This window comes from Amia ocellicauda, chromosome 3 (genome assembly GCF_036373705.1).
Source record: "Amia ocellicauda isolate fAmiCal2 chromosome 3, fAmiCal2.hap1, whole genome shotgun sequence".
In the NCBI taxonomy this organism is placed as follows: domain Eukaryota; kingdom Metazoa; phylum Chordata; class Actinopteri; order Amiiformes; family Amiidae; genus Amia; species Amia ocellicauda.
In genome coordinates this window covers 1098045-1113704 of record NC_089852.1, presented here as the reverse complement: position 1 = coordinate 1113704, position 15660 = coordinate 1098045, and the positions used below count along the sequence as shown (strand labels likewise).

The following is a 15660-nucleotide window of genomic DNA, read 5'->3' as shown; positions in this document are numbered from 1 at the left end:
TCTGGAATGACACGATTTCTCCCGGTTCGCCAGACTTAGCCGCCATCGGGAAATTCGTGTCAGCCAAGAGCGATGGCCCAGCGCACCGACTGCACCATGAACTACAGCAACCAATCACACTGCTGCCCTGTCACAGCATACCAACTGTACACCTGTGTTCATCTGGAGGTGCTGACCTCCTAATTAATGAACTAATAAAAATCTATTAAGGACTGAATGAAGTATTGGGATCTTAGATTAAATTAAAACAAGGAGACACTATTAAAATGTAACGATTGTCAATATACCTTACGTCATATTTCTGGACTTTTTATTATTATAATTTTATGATTGCATTATTGTAATTATATTGTATGTCTTGAGGCAAATAAAAAAAATGTTTTACATGATATTGTCTGGCTTTCCTTTGTTGGAATTCAATTAGTTATTAATCATGAAAGTGAAATGACATTAATTCCAATAATTTCTGCCACACACAAGATGGCGGCAAATGAATGTCACCTCATCCAAAGACGCTAGGTGTTGCACGGGAAAGCGTGCAGCGGTGGTACAACTGGAAAATAGTACCGACTGGAAACAGTCAAGCGGTCCTCCAGAGTTCCGCCGCGCCAAGTGTGAGACACGAGTGCGTTGTCCAGTCGCTAATGAATGGATTTGAAGTAGAGAATTACATTTAGTTCATTTTTAATTTATTTGAATGTATTTTAAACGGAAGTAAATCCAGGTTATGGAAAGTGCGGAGGATTCGGTGTTTCGGATTAGCTCCACGGTCCGGGCTCTGAGCTCCGCGCTGCGGGGCGAGCCGAGCGGTGAAGCCGACTCTGGGAGCTCCGAGTGCGGCGTGAGCAGCTCTGGCGACCCGGGGAAGCTGTGGTTTAAGGAGAGCAGCGCTAAAAACCTCCGGAACAGAGATTTCTTGGCCCCGGCGGCTGTGCTGAGGAAACTGTTCCCTGACGGACAGGTGAAGTCGTTTTAATGGCATGTAATTGTATTGCATTAATTGGGAGAGATCTTAACTAGGACAGCAGGATTACAGCCTCCCGTTTGCAGTAGGATGGGGCAGGAATTGTAGGTCATACAGGGCAAGAGGGCATGATAATCCAGGGCGCAGGGCAGGTGTCGGCACCAGGTGCCCCCGGACAGTGACTGACTGTTGCGTTGCAGGTGCCGGACGCTGCGGTGCGGCGGGTGCGGGCGGTGCGGGGGGCGGCGGTGCTGCCGCTGGGGGGCTGCGAGGACGGCGCGGTGGGGCTGCGTGTTCGAGCCGATCGGCCGGCTGTGTTCCGGGGGGTCCTGCACAACACGACCCCCTACCTGGGGCAGGGAGGTGCCAAGGGCGGCGGCAGAGGCGTGGTGCTGAACTGCCCCGCCCTGCACCCGGCGCCCTCCCCGCAGCAGCTCTCTGTCGGTCAGCTCAGGACCATTCTCATCGCCGACCACCTCGGGGCGCTGTGCCGCAGACAAGGGTGAGTGATGGGAGAGGGAGAGGAAAAGAGAGGGAGAAGCCACACAAAATATGAGCTCCTAAAGGAAAACCTCTTTAAGTTGTTTTAAGTGAATTTAAATCTAATCAAATATCAGCAAACAGTAACCATAATGATATATTAATTCATATAATATATATAAATATATAGAGAGAGATATTTTGAAATATCTATAAGAAAAGAGAGAGTGCAAACAAAACAGCATTCAAAAGTAAATAAAGGAAAAAAGAAGGAAAAGGAAAGAAACCAATAGTGGAAAGAAAAAGTAAAGAGGCAGTAAAACAGGCATAAGCTAAGCCTCCTTCAGATAAACTTATTCCTTCAAAAGAGACAAGAACAATCATGTGAATAGTATCATGTACATCTAATATCATTAAAATAAGAACTAAAGACATAAGATATTCATTACCAACCAGAATACATAAATAATAATTAAAAAGAAAGAAGAGAAAGGCAGTTGAGTTTGAAAGGAGGAGTGGCAGTTGACAGTTGGAAAGTGCAACACTGAAGGGCAGCCCTGACTGTCTATACCTGCAGTACATTAACCAAGGACACAAGAGGGAGCCTGGCACACTGCGGTGTGTCAAACACACAGCCACGTTAAAAAAAGGGGAATCAGTTATGACAGACAAATCCTCGTGGTGGACGAATCTGACCCGGACAGCACAGTCCTGTGCATCAACATCTACCACAACAGCACTGCGCTGATGTGGGCAGTGAGGCGAGCCTGGCACACTTTGAGATAAAGTTCCATAACATAAAAGAGCAAGCGAGAGGGAAAAGGCCAACACAGCACCCCAGAGCCCCAAAATCCTGACACTGCAGATGCTGAAGACACAGCACCAGACACAGGGAGTGAACGAAGACACGCCAACCCACGCCCCAGCACTTCCCCAGTGCCACCTGACGACACACAGCCCGTGAGAGCGAGCCCGGCCCTGCTGGCGATGGAGCGGGCCGAGCTCAGGGAGCTCACCCTGCCGAGCAGCTGAGGGACGAGGTGGCGCAGGTAGAAAGAGCCGAGTGGCCGTCAGTGTGCTGATGCCAGACACACCATGGCAGAAACACCCCCCCACACACACACGCTGACACAGACACCCCTCCCCCTACACAGTCAGACAGTACAGCTCTCCCCACTGAGACTGACACACAGCCCCCCAACAAAACCAGCCCAGACGTGGCTCTCCTCATAGACAGCAACGGGAAATACCTGGACCCCCGGAGGCTGTTCCCAGGCCGGAGAGTCCAGACGCTGCCCTGCAGCTGCTCAACCCACACAGCCTGGGCACCCCAGCCTGCATTGTGATCCACACAGGGACCAACGACCTGGGCACCCTGCGGCAGCACACTGCCTGAGCTGTGAGGAGGATGGCGGAGACAGGCACACACCAGTTCCCTGATTCCCGTGTGGTTATCTCCACACTGCTGCCAAGAGCAGACACCCCCCCACACATCATAAATGCTCTCAACTCTGAGATTGCGGGGGCTGTGCGACTCTGCCCAATGAGCACCTGGCACACCACTCCAGTGTGGGGCCCTGGCACATGTATGACACGGTGCATTTCAATCAAGAAGGAGAAGAAATCTTCGCCAAGACCCTGAAAGATGCAGCCCTGGGCCGCAACCCAACCAGCCCAGACCCCCAGCAAAGGCCAGCGCAGCACGCTGCCCCCACTGCCCCCAGCACAGAGATCCCACACACTCTACCGACCCCGAAACAGCCGAGTTGCGGTCACTGAAAGACAGGAGAGGTGGACACAGAGAGGACAGTGTGGTCACTGAAAGACAGGAGAGGTGGACACAGAGGACAGTGTGGTCACTGAGAGACAGGAGAGGTGGACACAGAGAGGACAGTGTGGTCACTGAGAGACAGGAGAGGTGGACACAGAGAGGACAGTGTGGTCACTGAGAGACAGGAGAGGTGGACACAGAGAGGACAGTGTGGTCACTGAGAGACAGGAGAGGTGGACACAGAGAGGACAGTGTGGTCACTGAGAGACAGGAGAGGTGGACACAGAGAGGACAGTGTGGTCACTGAAAGACAGGAGAGGTGGACACAGAGAGGACAGTGTGGTCACTGAGAGACGGGAGAGGTGGACACAGAGATGCACTTCCTCCTGCATTGCAGTAAATATGCCCAAATAAGGGACACATTCTTCAATAAAATAATAAAGGCCCACCCAATCTTTGAGAAAATTGATGAAAAAGAAAAACTGTCAGTCTGCCACAGCCTGAGGGGCACAGAGACACACTGCACACGGGCACCGGCTGGCAGAGCAATTGAAAATAATTGGTTTTGATGTATGTTTTCTTTCTTTCTATCTTTCTATATATAAAATATAATTTATATTGTCATTTTCTTTATTTTTTCTATACTTTAATACATTTTATAAAGCATTGTGATTGATTATTTTATTTATTTTCCATACAGGTATGTAATGTCCAATTGCTTTGGCAACACAGATTTGTTTGTAATGCCAATTAAGCTCCTTAAATTGAAAATTCAGAGGGTGAATGATGGGAGAGGGGAACTGAACGTAGAGGGATGGAGGGAGAGGGGGAAACGTAGATGGGGAGAGAGAGGGATGGAGGGAGAGAGCTGGTGCTACTACTATGTTACTACTGTTAGTAAGGAAACTACTACTAATATCCTCTCTCTCAGGTTCAGTGTGTCTCTGTGTCCAGTCCTGGAGGAAGGCAGTGACATCATCGCGTTCCTCCAGGAGCTGGGAGTCGATTGGCCCACAGTGCCGGTGGGCTGGACCAATCAGGAGCGCGAGGCGGGGCTGCGGGACGCCCTGATGAACTCCCCATACAGTGAGACAGGTGGAGGGGGGGGCAGGGAAGAAGAAGAGGCCGGTGGAGGGACGGAGAGAGAGAGAGGCAGAGCCACGTGGAGGATGGGAGGCAGGGAGGATGAGAAGGGAGGACAGTGGGTTCGAGTGGACCTGAAGAGGCTGGTCCGGGAGCAGAGGCTGCTGGGATACGACCCCAACCTGAGCCCCTGCCCGGGTGAGAGCGACAGCCCTGCAGTCTCACTGTCCCCGTTTCTCTGTCTGTCTGTCTGTCTCTCTCTCTCTGTCTCTCTCCCCGCGGCTCTGTCTATCCGAGTCTCTTGTCTCTCTCTCTGTCTGTCCCTGTGTTACTGTCCCTCAGTCTGTCTTCAATCTTGCTTTTTCTCTGTCCCCACTTTCACATTCTCTCTCTGTCTTCTGTCTCTCTCTCTCTCTCAATCTCTTGGACTGCAGCGCTGACTGGCTCTGTCCCTGTCCATCATGTTGTCTCTCTCATTGTGACTGCCTCTCTCTCTCTCCTTCTCGTCATCTCCCTGTGTGACCCTCTCTCCCTCCCTCTCTCCGGGCAGTGCAGCAGGAGGGGGTGGCTCACCTGGCCCAGCTGCAGGCGGCGCTGTCAGCCTGTGAGGTCAGTGACACAACTCTGCTATAGAATTGCTATATAAGGCAATTAGTCCAGCACAGTGTTTTGTATCTGAAGTGTCTCTCTCTCGGGTCCCAGGGGGCTGAGTGCTCAGTGCTGCATGTGTCCACCTGTCAGCAGGAGATCCGGCAGCAGCAGCTGTGTGTGCTGTGGAGGGCCGGGGGGGCCAGTGCCACGCAGGTGAGCATGGCACCATGTGACACGACACAGCCCTGTTCAACTCAGCACAGCTTAGCCCTGAACACAGTCCTGTACAACACAACCCTACATCCCTAAGCACACATCGCACTCTAGACTAGCACCCAACCCAACGCTGTGCAACACAATGCAACACTCAACACATCACTGTTGTGTCTCTGTGCTCAGAAGCTGCTGGTGTGCGGCCCAGTCAAACCTGCTGGATCAGAGTCCGAACCCAGTGCCGCCCAGTACCTGCAGTAAGAGTCACAGTGTGTGCGTCTCTGTGTGTGCATCTCTGTCTGCGTGAGTGTCTCTGCATGTCTCTGCGTGTCTCAGTGTGTCTCAGTGTGTCTCAGTGTCTCTGTGTTCCTGCAGGTTGAGGAGAGCACAGATGAGGGAGGCGTCAGAGATGAAGTACGGAGAGCAAATGCAGGGTGAGTCTCTGTGTGTGTCCTTCTCGGTGCGTCACTGCCCTGTGTGTGTCCGTCTTGGTGTGTGTCACTGCCTTGTGTGTGTCCTTCTCGGTGCGTCACTGCCCTGTGTGTGTCCGTCTTGGTGTGTGTCACTGCCTTGTGTGTGTCCATCTCGGTGTGTCACTGCCTTGTGTGTGTCCATCTCGGTGTGTCACTGCCTTGTGTGTGTCCGTCTCGGTGTGTCACTGCCTTGTGTGTGTCCGTCTCGGTGTGTCACTGCCTTGTGTGTGTCCGTCTCGGTGTGTCACTGCCCTGTGTGTGTCCATCTCGGTGCGTCACTGCCCTGTGTGTGTCCATCTCGGTGCGTCACTGCCCTGTGTGTGTCCGTCTCGGTGCGTCACTGCCCTGTTTGTGTCCGTCTAGGTGTGTCACTGCCCTGTGTGTGTCTTGGTGCGTCACTGCCCTGTGTGTGTCCATCTCGGCGCGTCACTACCCTGTGTGTGTCTTGGTGCGTCACTGCCCTGTGTGTGTCTGTCTCGGTGTGTCACTGCCCTGTGTGTGTCCGTCTCGGTGCGTCACTGCCCTGTGTGTGTCTGTCTCGGTGTGTCACTGCCCTGTGTGTGTCCGTCTCGGTGCGTCACTGCCCTGTGTGTGTCCATCTCGGCGCGTCACTACCCTGTGTGTGTCTTGGTGCGTCACTGCCCTGTGTGTGTCCATTTCGGTGTGTCACTGCCCTGTATGTGTCTGTCTCGGTGTGTCACTGCCCTGTGTGTGTCTGTCTCGGTGTGTCACTGCCCTGTGTGTGTCCGTCTCGGTGCGTCACTGCCCTGTGTGTGTCTGTCTCGGTGCGTCACTGCCCTGTGTGTGTCTGTCTCGGTGTGTCACTGCCCTGTGTGTGTCTGTCTCGGTGCGTCACTGCCCTGTGTGTGTCTGTCTCGGTGCATCACTGCCCTGTGTGTGTCTGTCTCGGTGCTTCACTGCCCTCTGTGTGTCTGTCTCCTCTCATGGTCTCTCTGCATTTCTCTCAGTGGCTCTTAAAACATTTCCTGTTTTGCAGGTCAGACCTGGGGTGACATCATCAGGGTTATGACCTCGGCCACAGTGAGGTTTGACCTGCTGTCCACTGCGCATCACAGTCCGGTGAGTCCAAGCGGACACACAGTCTGACTAACAGAACACACACAGACATGCACACAGACTGACCACGCACTCTTATAGACAGAATATCACTACTTGTGATTAATAGGCAAAGGAAGGAAGGAAGAGGGGGAGGAAGGAATGGAGGACTGTCTATTATGTGCAGTGCAGTGCTGACATGTTGTTGGCGTGTCGTTGGTGTGTAGGTGACAGTGGACGTGGGGCCAGGGGGCTGCGTGTCGACGAAAGGGGGCCGGGGCGGCGTGTTCGTGCTCTACAACTGCGCCCGCCTCGCCACGCTGTTCAGCAGCTACGACAGGGCCAGGCAGCAGGGTGAGGGGGCTCTGTGTGCAGGGCGCCGTTATCTATCATCATCTCTGTTCGGTGTCTCACTCTCTCACTCTGTCTCAGTGCTTTGCCAGAGTTAGTCTTTCTCTCTCTGTCTGTCTGTCTCCTGAGTGTGTCTGTCTGTCTTTCAAATTGAGATTATCAAAGATGTTCTCTGTCCTCTCTCTCTCCTCTCAGGTCTCTACCCAGACATTCCTGATGTGTCTCAGCTGGATTTTGCGACTTTGAAGGAGGAGGTGTGCTGCGTGTGCTGCGTGTGCTATGTCCTCTCCCCCAGTCCCTTCACACGGGCCCCCCCAGACACCACTGCGTGACAGACACTGTGCTTTTTGTTGCTCTTTACTATCAAGTTCAAATCAGCACAGACCATATACCAGCCTACTTCCATAGAGTGCAGCGCTATGATTGACAGATAGTGGCAACAACATGTCCTTCAGCTCTGTGCCACTCTCTCTCTCTCTCTCTCTCTCTGTTATTCAAAGGAGCTTTAATTACTGGTGCTGCTAAAGCATTTACAATATAGACATACATATATTAATATTAATAACAATAATAACAGTGATAATAAACATAATAAAATAATTGTCCCTATTTCTTTCTCTCTCTTCAGGGGGAGTGGCTTCTGCTATTCAATTACATCATCCCCTTCCCAGAGCTGCTGGACCAATCAGGAGAGGGGCTGGAGGGGGACAGGGGCTTGAGGGTCAGCCTGGGCACTGAGGCGGTGAGAGGGGGAGAGGGGGGGGGGGAGGGAGGGAGCAGTAGCTATAGTCAGTGGTCTGTGTCCAGGTGAGCAGACCGCTGTGGACAGGTGAATATGCATCGGCATCAACAGGTGTGTTTAGGTGTGTTCGTATTCGGTGTGTAGGAGAAGTGCGTGGATGTGAATATTAAATAAACATTGATTGTCTCGTGTGTAGAGGTGTGCTCAGGTGTGTAGAGGTGTGCCTGTGCTTGTCTCTGCAGGTGTGCAGGTTCCTGGTGTCCCTCAGCATGAACTTCAGCTCCTACTACAACAGAGTGCACATCCTAGGGGTGAGGATCTGTCTGTCTGTCTCAGTGTGTGTGTGTGTGTGAGTGAGTGAGTGTGTGTAACTGCCTCTCTGTCTCATGTCTCTACAGGAGCCACTGCCTCACCTGTTCAGCCAGATGTTTTCGCGGCTCCAGCTGTTGAGCGCAGTGAGGGAGCTGTTCCACAGCGCACTGGACACTCTGCACATCCCCCCCCTGAGCCAGCTGTAGACCCCTCACCCCACAGACCCCCCGTCACTCACCACCCACACCCCCTGAAGCTCTGCCCTGCACTCACCGCCCCGGCTCTGGGGGTCCCCGGGCAGTGGGCTCGGCCCTGCGCTGCCCCAGTCGGCCTGACTGCCTCTCCGTGTGACGACAGAACTCTGTGGAGAAGCCACTGTGCTGCTCGCTATAGAGCCCCGACTCTGAACACCAGCCCTACGGAGAACGCTCGACCCTATACAAGCCCTGTAGACAATCCAACAACTGTATGCGAGCCCTGAGTCGCAGCACTGCACACAAGCCCCATGAGGCCCCAGTACTCTGCACCCCCCTGCAGAGCAGGGTCGTACTGAACGCCGGCCCCACGGGGGCCCCGCTGCTGTGCTCTTATGACTTATTTCCCCGTTTTATACAGTTTTACATGGTGATGAACGGAAACATTCATTTATTCCCACTTTATTTAATAAAAGGAACAGCTGCCAAGGAGGGAAACAAATATTAACAAACATTAAAAAACAATAAAATCAGTAAATGGGAGATGCTGGTGTGTTCCCTGACTCTCTGACTCTGTCTCTCTCTGTCTGTCATTCCTGTGCCTGGACACCTATTGATCGATCGGTTTTCATTAATTTCAAAGGACTGAACCTGATGGCTGTCGTGCCTTAATAGTTTGAGTGTTACTCTGTGATCGAGCCAACACTGTAACACAATGCGCACACTCACACACACACACTAACATATATACAGTGGCTCTCAAAAGTATTCACCCCCCTAGACTAGTCCACATGTCCTTGTGTCTCAACATGACGTCAGAATGGATTTAATCAGGAGTTTGTGCCACTGATCAACACAGACAATGTCCATCATGTCAAAGTGAGAAATATAATCTGCAAACTGTTCTAAATTAATTTCAAATACAAAACAGAAATACTTGAACGCACAGGTAGTCAGTCCCTTTGCTCTGACACCCCTGATAGTCTGTAGAAGTCGTGTCATTGGTTGAATGGAGTCCAGCTCTGGGCAATGAAGGTGAGTCACATGATTTCAGGTTAAACACACCTGTCTCTGGAGGTCCCACAGCTGGACAAAAACTACATCCTGAAGACGAAGGAACATTCAATGCAAATCTGGAATAAGGTTCTTCAGAAGCACCAATCGGGTCGGATGTAAGAACATCTCCAAGGCACTGAATATCCCCGGAGCACAGTAAAGGCCATTATTAAGACACGGAGAGAATATGGCACAACTGTGACTCTGCTAGATCAGGCCGTCCTCAGACACCGAGTATCCGGAGAGAAGGGCACTAGTCAGGGAGGCCACTGAGAGGCCGATGGCAGCTCTAGAGTCACAGTCTTCCACGGCTGAGTGGGGAGACACTGGGCTACTGCAGCAACAGCCCGCGCTTCACAACAGTGCCCTTTATAGGAGAGAAATAACTCCCATCAAATCTGGGCTGGAGTTTGACAGAGGGCATGTGGGAGACGGAGGCCGAGTGGAGGAAGATTCTATGGACTGATGAGACCGAAACAGGTTTTTGGCCTCAACGCTAGGCGCTACATTTGGCGCCAGCCTATCAGGGTCTTGGCTGACTGTGCTCTGTGTTCTGGCACTGGGTGGGGAAATGCTCACCGAGGGGCCACACGTGTGCTGAACACAGAGTCTCGGCCCATGAAACCCACCGCGAGGTCAGCGGTCTCTCAGTGCTCCTCGGCTACCCGGCCACATCTGCTGATCGGCCGTGTGTCCAGCCGAGAGGAGGGATGGGGTGACCAGGGAATTCCAGCTCACCAAAGCTCAGTCAAACCCGGGGGCTCTGGGGGCAGAGGGTGAGGGCCAGGGGCCGCTGTATACAACCCCTGGCCTCCAGTTCTTCCCTGTTCTTGGGTTTGAAGGGCCCCTGCGGAGGTGCTGAAATGTTTTTATTTATACACACCTCTTACCTTCGAGTGCTGCGTTCACAACGCACTGCACACCGTGTGGTCGCGTCAAGAACGAAAGCTGGGGGTGTTGATAAGGAACCTGCATTCACCTGCTTTTATCAGTTCATTTGCTCACCCTTTCTTTCTTTTTCCTTGCTTCGTTCATCTGCTCATCTTTAAAATGCATTAATTCTTTATTTTTTATTTTCTTGTTAAAGTTTTTATTTTTATTTTGTTACAAACAGACACTCTCTGTTTTGGCATCATTAACCACGATTAATTCATATTAATATCATCATCATCATCATCATCATCACCACCATCATCCTTATTATCTGTAAACAAATAGAAATAAACAAATTTATTTTATTTTATTTTATTTTATTAATATAAAATCACGCTGACCCCCTCCTTCACTCTCCCCTTAACTCAGGAGCTTCTCAACATCCCAGATTTACAGACTGAGCTATGGACCAGGTGGGATATAAACTCATACACACTCACACCCACACACTGTCTCGCTCTCTCACACACACACCCACACACTGTCTCGCTCTCACACACCCACACACTGTCTCGCTCTTACACACACACACACACACGGTTAAATGGACTGATAAAAGTGAAATGTGTATAGATGGATGGACAGACAGTTAGATATGCATGGAGAGCTATAAAAGATGTGTCGATAGACAGGTTATATTGATATGTATGTGTATATAGAGAGACAGACAGACGGGTACTTGGAGACAGAGGGACACAGACAGGTAGATATGTATGTATGTACAGACATACAGGCCCAGTATATTGTTGTGAACAGAGTGTGAAGAATGTGAAAACACATTCAGACGTGGGCTGCAAATAAATTGTCCCAAAGAAAAGCAATCAATACGCACTCAATTACAAATCAATACTTAAATAATTAATTTAACAAACAAACAAACAAATAAATAAATATATTTATATATTTTTTAAAGTCATTTGTGGTTGAAGGGGACTTTTGATGACTCCTGAGTTAATGAAGGGGTTCATCTGACATTCGCATATACTGTACACCTTCCCAGCACCCTCCCTCCCTCCCTCCCACCCTCCCCAGCTCCCTCCCCATCCCTCTCTCCAGCACAGTTACATCCATTCAGTCATTCTACAATCGTCGCCCCGTCTCCCTCTGACAGCCTGTCCCAGCTGTACGCTCACTCCCCCTGCTGACTGGGACAGGAACAGCGGCGAGTGTGCGCACGCTCTCTCTCTCTACCCTTCCCTCTCTTTTGCTCCCTCTTTCCCTCTCCCTCCCTCACTCTCTCTCTCTCTGGTTCTCTCTGTCCTCCTGTGTCCACGGCGCAGTTTTAGGGAGAAAAATAAAATAAAACAGCACGATAAGAAATATTAGCGTCTCTGATGAAAAAGATACAAAACGTATAAAAAAAAGTCTGTTTTCATTTTTTCCCCCTTGGTTTGCTTTTTGTATTTGTTTTTGTCGCTCTTATTCTTGCTTTTGTTCCGCGTTTTTCTCTCTTTACTTCTCCTGTTGTAAAAGTTTGTGTGAGTGTGTGTGTGTGTGTGTGTGTGTGTGTGTGTGTGTCTGTTCTCAGGTCTCTGATTGGCGATCAGTGGGTGGTAGGTGGGTGGGGAGGGCTGATCCATGACCCCAGCCCTCCTCTCTCTCCCTCCCTCCCTCCTTCTCTCCCTCCGTCTCCCTCCGTGTCTGCGTTTGGTCCTGCTCCTCCTCCTTCTCTTCCACTTCCTCTGGCTGATGCCACACAGCGCCCCCACCTGGCTCCACAGCCCCCCAGCAGGGTTGAGTCCTCCTGCTTCATGATGCCTCGGGGGGGAGGCGGCTCGGTCAGGCCGCTCCTGTCCTGTGTAGGGCTGGGGGGGGGACGGACAGCGCGGGAGCCACAGACACACGGCAATGTGGGACACGAGTGGTGTCATCAAGACTGCCCTTCACTTCTGTGGACTCTGGCCAGGGAGAGAGAGAGAGAGAGTTTGATGGAGCTGGACCTGGACAGAGAGAGACAGAAGATGGACAGGCAGAGACAGACGGACAAAGAGAGAATTAAACACACAACTAGACCCAGAGACAGACAGAAGAACAGAGAGAGACAGACAGAGGGACACAGAGCAAGAGGGACAGAGACAGTCTGAGAGACCGACACAGAGACAGACATCTGTAAAAACTGGGAGCAAATGGGAAGAAGGGAGAGAGGAGGTGAGGAGGAGTGTTGGGGGGACACTTACTCAGAGTCGGGGGAGATCTCGGAGATGCTGTGGGAGGTGGCGGAGTGGGGGGGTGAGGGGGAGGGCCCCTGGGAGGCGGCGGCCGCGGCGGGTGGGGGCAGAGGGGGGGGGCTGTGGGAGGACAGCACCGAGGAGCTGAAGGAGGCCAGGATGGAGGACAGGATGTCCAGCTGCTCGGTGGAGGGGGGGCGGCTGGGGGGGGCGGGCAAGGGCTCCAGAAGGGGGCCGGGGGTGGCGTTGTTATTGGGGTACCTACAGGGGGGTGCCGAGTCCAGCCTCCCTCGGCGAGACAGCGGCTCCAGCTGGTCCCGGGAGGCGGAGGCGGCGAGCGGCCGGGGGGGTGGCGAGGCCGAGGATGAGGAGGACCGGGGGGGGTGGGGGGGCAGCGGCTCGGAGATGGGGGGTGGCGAGGGGCTGCCGTAGCCCAGGCGGGGGCCGGGGCGGCTGGGCAGCGTGTTGAGCCACTCCCTGCACGGCTGCTGCCGCCCGCCCCCCCCGCCATCCAGGCGCTCCCGAGACCGGCTGCTCCACAGCGCGGCCCCCCCCGGCTGCTCCCGGGACCCCTGCCGGCGGGGGAGGGTGTTGAGCTGTGAGCGAGAGCCCCCGCCCCCTCCCGCCAGGTCCTCCCGGGACGCATGGCGGCTGGGGACGGAGTCCAGTCTGTCCGCCCGGTCCAGCCGGTCCCGGGAGCCTCTAAAGCTGCCCCCCACGCCCGGCGTCTCGTCCAGATTCTCCCGGGAGCCCCTCCAGCTGGGGGAGGATGAAAGGTACGGGTGGGGGGCGGCGACAGCAGCGGCGGTTAACTCCAGATTGTCCCGAGTGACGTCCCGCCGCTTGGGAAACAGATCCAGGTTTTCCCGAGACCCATGGCGGCTGGACAGGGACCCCCCCAGGCCCATCCCCCCGATCCCACCGCTGACACCGCCTGCGCCACCTCCCGGCCGGCCCAGCGCGTCCCGGGACAGCTGCCGTCGGGACAGGGAGTCCAGCTGCTCCCGGGAGGAGTAGCGACTGGTGGGCTGCGACAGGCTGCCCGCGCCGGAGTACATGCGCCCGTAGGAGGCGGCCGGCACGGCGCGGTGGCCCAGCGTGGAGGTGCGGTACCAGGACAGCTCGCTCGGCACACGGCCCATGGCAGACAGGCCCTGCAGTGCCGGCGGGCAGCCCAGACGGTTCTTCAAGATCCCTGCACAGACAGCGGGAGGGAGGGAGACAGGAACATGGTGATTACACACAGTCATCAGTGTGTGTGCGCCAGGGGTATTAAGTCCTGTGTCAGTCAGTCAGTGTGTCAGTCAGCCAGTCAGTCTGTCAGTCAGTGGTTCAGTCTTCTCTCACCCTTGCGGTGCCGGTGTGGCTGAGTGAGGCTGTGCTCGTCTCCGCTGGTCAGCGCCGGCTCGGGCTGGTTGTTGTTGGCAGCGTCCTTGCTGTGGTCGGCCCCCAGGCGGCGCTCCGAGCCCCACTTCTGCAGCGCATGGACCTCACACTCCCCCAGCGCCGGCCAGTATGACAGCAGGTCATTACCGTCCAGGTCTGAGGACACGCAGGGACACACACAGGGACAGAGAGGGACACAGGGACACAAGACACGCAGAGACACAGGACACACAGCAACACACACACAGAGGGATACAGGACACACACAGGGGGACAGAGAGGGACACAGGACACACAGGAATACAGAGGGAAACACAACCACAAAGCAACAATACCAGGAAAACACAAAACACACAAAAAAAAAATGGATGAAAACACACAGACACACGCAGACGCACAAATACAGGGGACACGGGGAAAAGGGAGAAAGACAGACCCAATAACAGACAAGGGCAAGAACACACATCAGGCTCATTAGTAAAGACACTTATTAAAAACTTTCTAACGATTAAAAGGGGACTGAATTCTGATTATTATTCAGTGTTTCCTAGAATGAGAGAGAGAAAGTGAGAGAGAGTGAGGGGGTGGTTATTGAAGGACAGTGAGCTGGGTAGGAGGGGTAACAATGGTTTCCACCAATGGGACATGGAATCTCAGAGACCAATGGAAAGGGGGTGGGAATTGAGTAGGAAGGGGTATCTAAATAGTGGGGTCAATTCATTCATAGATTTAAAGCAGTGGTTCCCAATGATCCCAGTGTCCTGCAGGATTGTGTTCCAACCAAGATCTCAAGTCCGTAATTGAACTAATAAATGGCCCAATCAGAGCCAATGAATTGTTTAAAACCATTGGAGATGTCAGGTTAAACATTAAAGTATATAAAGCACTAGCACTCTCCCACTTTATGTAAGTGAAATAAAGGAAATTATTAAGTTCAATTAAGGTTTCAATTAACTCATTGACAGTGCATTCAGACAAAAAACCAGCAGGACAGGCGGTCCCAGGACCAGGGTTGGGATCCACTGAGTCACAGAGCTACGGCAGCTGTCCAATGGAAAGGAAGCGCAGAGCCGGCCGGGCGGGGCGGTACCTTTGGCCGCGCTGTGGCCGGGCTCGGTCAGCAGCCGCTCGCTGTGATTGCTGCGCTTGAAGCGGCGCTGGATGCGTCCGCGGAGACGCACGTTGTCCTCACTCTCGGAGGAGGGGATGGACAGACTGCGCTCCTCCTCCAGAGACAGGTCCGAGTCCGAGTCCGAGTCCTCACCTGGGGAGAGGGAGTGTCCAGGAGGTCAGCACAGTACAGTATAGTGCCCAGTGTATCAACCCAGTGTGTAAGTATAGTGCCAGTGTGTCAGTATAGTGCCCAGTGTATCAACCCAGTGTGTAAGTATAGTGCCAGTGTGTCAGTATAGTGCCCAGTGTATCAACCCAGTGTGTAAGTATAGTGCCCAGTGTATCAACCCAGTGTGCCAGTATAGTCCCCAGTGTGTCAGTATAGTGCCCAGTGTGTCAGCCCAGTGTGCCAGTATAGTGCCCAGTATGTCAGTATAGTGCCCAGTGTGTCAGTATAGTGCCCAGTGTGTCAGCACAGTGTATCAACCCAGTGTGTAAGTATAGTGCCCAGTGTGTCAGTATAGTGCCCAGTGTGTCAGCCCAGTGTCAGTATAGTGCCCAGTGTATCAACCCAGTGTGTAAGTAGTGCCCAGTGTATCAACCCAGTGTGCCAGTATAGTGCCCAGTGTGCCAGTATAGTGCCCAGTGTGTCAGTATAGTGCCCAGTGTATCAACCCAGTGTGTAAGTATAGTGCCAGTGTGTCAGTATAGTGCCCAGTGTATCAACCCAGTGTGTAAGTATAGTGCCCAGTGTATCAACCCAGTGTGCCAGTA

The 15660-nt window shown here is 53.1% G+C and overlaps 2 protein-coding genes across 2 annotated transcripts in view; one reads left to right on the top strand and one right to left on the bottom strand.

The window, feature by feature from the left end:
* Window positions 1-576: 576 nt before the first annotated feature.
* dalrd3 (DALR anticodon binding domain containing 3) lies at window positions 577-8773 on the top strand. Its single transcript, XM_066697586.1, has 13 exons — window positions 577-961; window positions 1165-1466; window positions 4147-4496; window positions 4849-4907; window positions 5001-5102; window positions 5289-5359; window positions 5478-5536; window positions 6573-6655; window positions 6859-6985; window positions 7178-7236; window positions 7611-7724; window positions 7967-8035; window positions 8123-8773. The coding sequence occupies exons 1-13, from the start codon at window positions 728-730 to the stop codon at window positions 8240-8242; spliced, it is 1749 nt and encodes a 582-aa protein (XP_066553683.1). The 5' UTR covers window positions 577-727; the 3' UTR covers window positions 8243-8773.
* Window positions 8774-11268: 2495 nt separating this feature from the next.
* Window positions 11269-15660, bottom strand: part of celsr3 (cadherin, EGF LAG seven-pass G-type receptor 3) — a 39466-nt gene continuing 35074 nt past the window's right edge. The window contains exons 34-37 of the mRNA XM_066699319.1: window positions 14864-15037; window positions 13735-13929; window positions 12397-13582; window positions 11269-12117 (exon numbers count right to left, since the gene is read on the bottom strand). Of these exons, the coding sequence (XP_066555416.1) occupies window positions 12090-12117; window positions 12397-13582; window positions 13735-13929; window positions 14864-15037 (1583 nt within the window). The 3' untranslated portion in view covers window positions 11269-12089. The remainder of the gene's footprint in view (window positions 12118-12396; window positions 13583-13734; window positions 13930-14863; window positions 15038-15660) is intronic.